Consider the following 2,684-nt stretch of genomic DNA (forward strand, 5'->3'; position numbering starts at 1 on the left):
TTAGCTGGGCCAGTGTGTGCTGTGATTGGTTAGCTGGGCCAGTGTGTGCTGTGATTGGCAGCACTTGGCGCCTGTCGGGAAATATCACGCCCCTTACCAGCTCCTTCTGAAGTGGACTTTGAGCTTTGTAACTTTGCAGATCTTTTTTTAATGCTCAAACAGCAACATTACAGACTAACTAAAGTTGAAAAAGTGAAAAAGCATAATAGGACCCCTATAAAGGTAGGGTAGGCGATTTCGGAGTGGCTAGCAATAGCAAGCTAGCTCTGAAAGCATAAGATCCCACCCTCCCTGCAAATCACTCTCCAAAGCCACGCCTCCTCCAGAACACATGAGCGCACACAGGTTAACCAGCAACATGATGGTGGAGGGTTGAATGCAACACTGTCAGATTACCTCGTGTCTCATTCACCGGTGAGAAAACACTACAGTTCAAAAGCACATTATATTACAACAATAACGCCTTTCATTCTCACTCGGTCTACAATAGTGTAATGGAACGCACTGATGACGTTTCATGTCTGCATGAACAGGGTGCACGCAGGTATGCAAATACATACATTGACAGGCAGGTAGGACAGCCTATCGTAGCTCTCGGGCCGAGGAATATGATTGGATGAACATTTTATGGTCCTGTGCCTTCCACAGACGATATAAATACATATAAACTTATGTATTTATATTATATAAATACGTAACGCTAACCCCTAACCCTTTCAACCAGAATAACTAAAAAAAATGTGTGAATCAAATCACCTACACTGCCTTTAAACAAAGCCTAAAAATCTATTAAAGAGACAGTTCACCTAAAAATGTAAAAAAAAAATGCTGTCATTATTTACTCACCCTCAAGTTGTTCCCAACCTGTATAAGTTTCTTTCTTCTTTTGAACACAAAAGGAAGATATTTTGAAGAATGTGGGTAACCGAACAGTTGCTGGTCCCAACTGACTTCCATAGTATGGAACAAATAAAAATACTATGGAAATCAATGGGGACCAGAAACTGCTTGGTTACCTGCATTCTGCTCCTTCTGTGTTCAGCAGAAGAAATTCTTAAGGCATGGAACAACTTGAGGGTACATTTTCATTTTTTGGTGAACTATCCATTTATTGTGTAGCTAACAATAAAAGTCATTTCAGACGTGAAGAAAGTTGTTACATTATGATGAAAGGTTACAAAGACAAGCATTTTTTCTCTCTTTGGAATAATATGAATTTAATGACCCGGGAATGGCCATTAAGAAAGTAAATACAGTTCATTTAGATTTCATGTTGACTTGAAATTTCAGCAAATGCTCTCAATTAGTGACAAACAAGGACTGATACCTCAAAGTATTGACCGGGTGAGAAGGGAAAGCTGGGGAGGGAAGTCTCCTCAACCCCCCAACAACCAGACAGGAAAGAGTTTCGAATGAAGGAACCAGTTTTGAAACGAGGGTTTAAGTGTAAAGCAATGTCCTCGGAGTTACTGATGCGCAGGTTTACAGAGAATCTGTGGGGATAACGGAAGAAATCGAAGACATCAATACATAATTTAATGAGAAATGGGTTAAAAATGACAAAAAGCATGTATTATATATTATATATCTAGAATATTCCAGTGGCATTCCTGATGGTTGTTTTCTTCTCATACCTCTCTGGGGAACCAGAGATCTGCCCCTTCACCATAATGGAATCTCCTGGACTCAATCCTTTCGCAAGTTTGCTCTTAAATGGAAGACTCTGGAGCAAAAAAAGAAACACATCTGACAATGGTTTCAAATTCAGCACGACAAAGACAGCACAACCACCACAATAATTCCCAGCTATTACTCCCACGTTATTGCTATGCAGTCAATTAAGGCTGGAATACACAACACATCTTTTAACATCGGAACAGATTTTAAACCACTAGGAATCAGACACTTGCCGACTTTGTAAATGGTTACAGAGAAAACCTGGGCATAACACACTAAATGACTGAGGATCACACACTAACACACTTTTCAATTCGTTCCTGAAAAAAAACAAACAAATGTGCATCTGAGGGACGCATGAAAAAAATGAAAACAATATGTGTTCTGAAATTGACTCAAAATATCAAACGTGTTTGAAATCCTCCAACTGGATGGAATCATAGGCTGAAGCTAAAAAGGTCTGTGCCAATCGTCTATATGTGATTTTCTCTGAAATACCAGCTCGACTCGTCCAGATTGCAAAACGGGGGGAAAATCTGTGCAAAAGTTGGGTGGTATATTCCAGCATTAAAGGGATAGTTCACCCAAAAATGAAAATGTGATGTTTATCTGCTTACCCCCAGGGCATCCAAGATGTAGGTGACTTTGTTTCTTCAGTAGAACACAAACAGAGATTTTTAAGTCAAACCGTTGCAGGTTGTCAGTCATATAATGGAGGTGAATTGGAATCGCGGCTTTGAGGGTCAAAAAAACATACACAAACAAAACCAAATTAAACCCTGCGGCTCGTGACGATATATTGATGTGTAAAGACACAAAACGATCGGTCTGTGCAAGAAACTGAACAGTATTTATATCGTCTTTTACCTCAGATTTTCACTGCAATGTCTGAATTGTCCTGAGCACGTTCAACAGCCGGCGCCTGACGCGTCTTCTTCTTCTTCTTGCTTTACGGCGGATCGCAGACTTATAAGTGCATTACTGCCACCTATCTCTCAAATGGACCA

General features: G+C 40.2%; 1 protein-coding gene across 1 annotated transcript in view; it reads right to left on the minus strand.

Annotated features, from left to right (window-relative positions):
• Positions 1-2,684, minus strand: part of LOC107555286 (galectin-8-like) — an 11,142-nt gene that overhangs the window by 2,519 nt on the left and 5,939 nt on the right. Inside the window, exons 6-7 of the mRNA XM_016238040.1 lie at positions 1,635-1,723; positions 1,328-1,493 (exon numbers count right to left, since the gene is read on the minus strand). Of these exons, the coding sequence (XP_016093526.1) occupies positions 1,328-1,493; positions 1,635-1,723 (255 nt within the window). The remainder of the gene's footprint in view (positions 1-1,327; positions 1,494-1,634; positions 1,724-2,684) is intronic.

This window comes from Sinocyclocheilus grahami, unplaced genomic scaffold (assembly GCF_001515645.1).
Source record: "Sinocyclocheilus grahami isolate Dianchi unplaced genomic scaffold, SAMN03320097.WGS_v1.1 scaffold530.1, whole genome shotgun sequence".
NCBI classification, from domain to species: domain Eukaryota; kingdom Metazoa; phylum Chordata; class Actinopteri; order Cypriniformes; family Cyprinidae; genus Sinocyclocheilus; species Sinocyclocheilus grahami.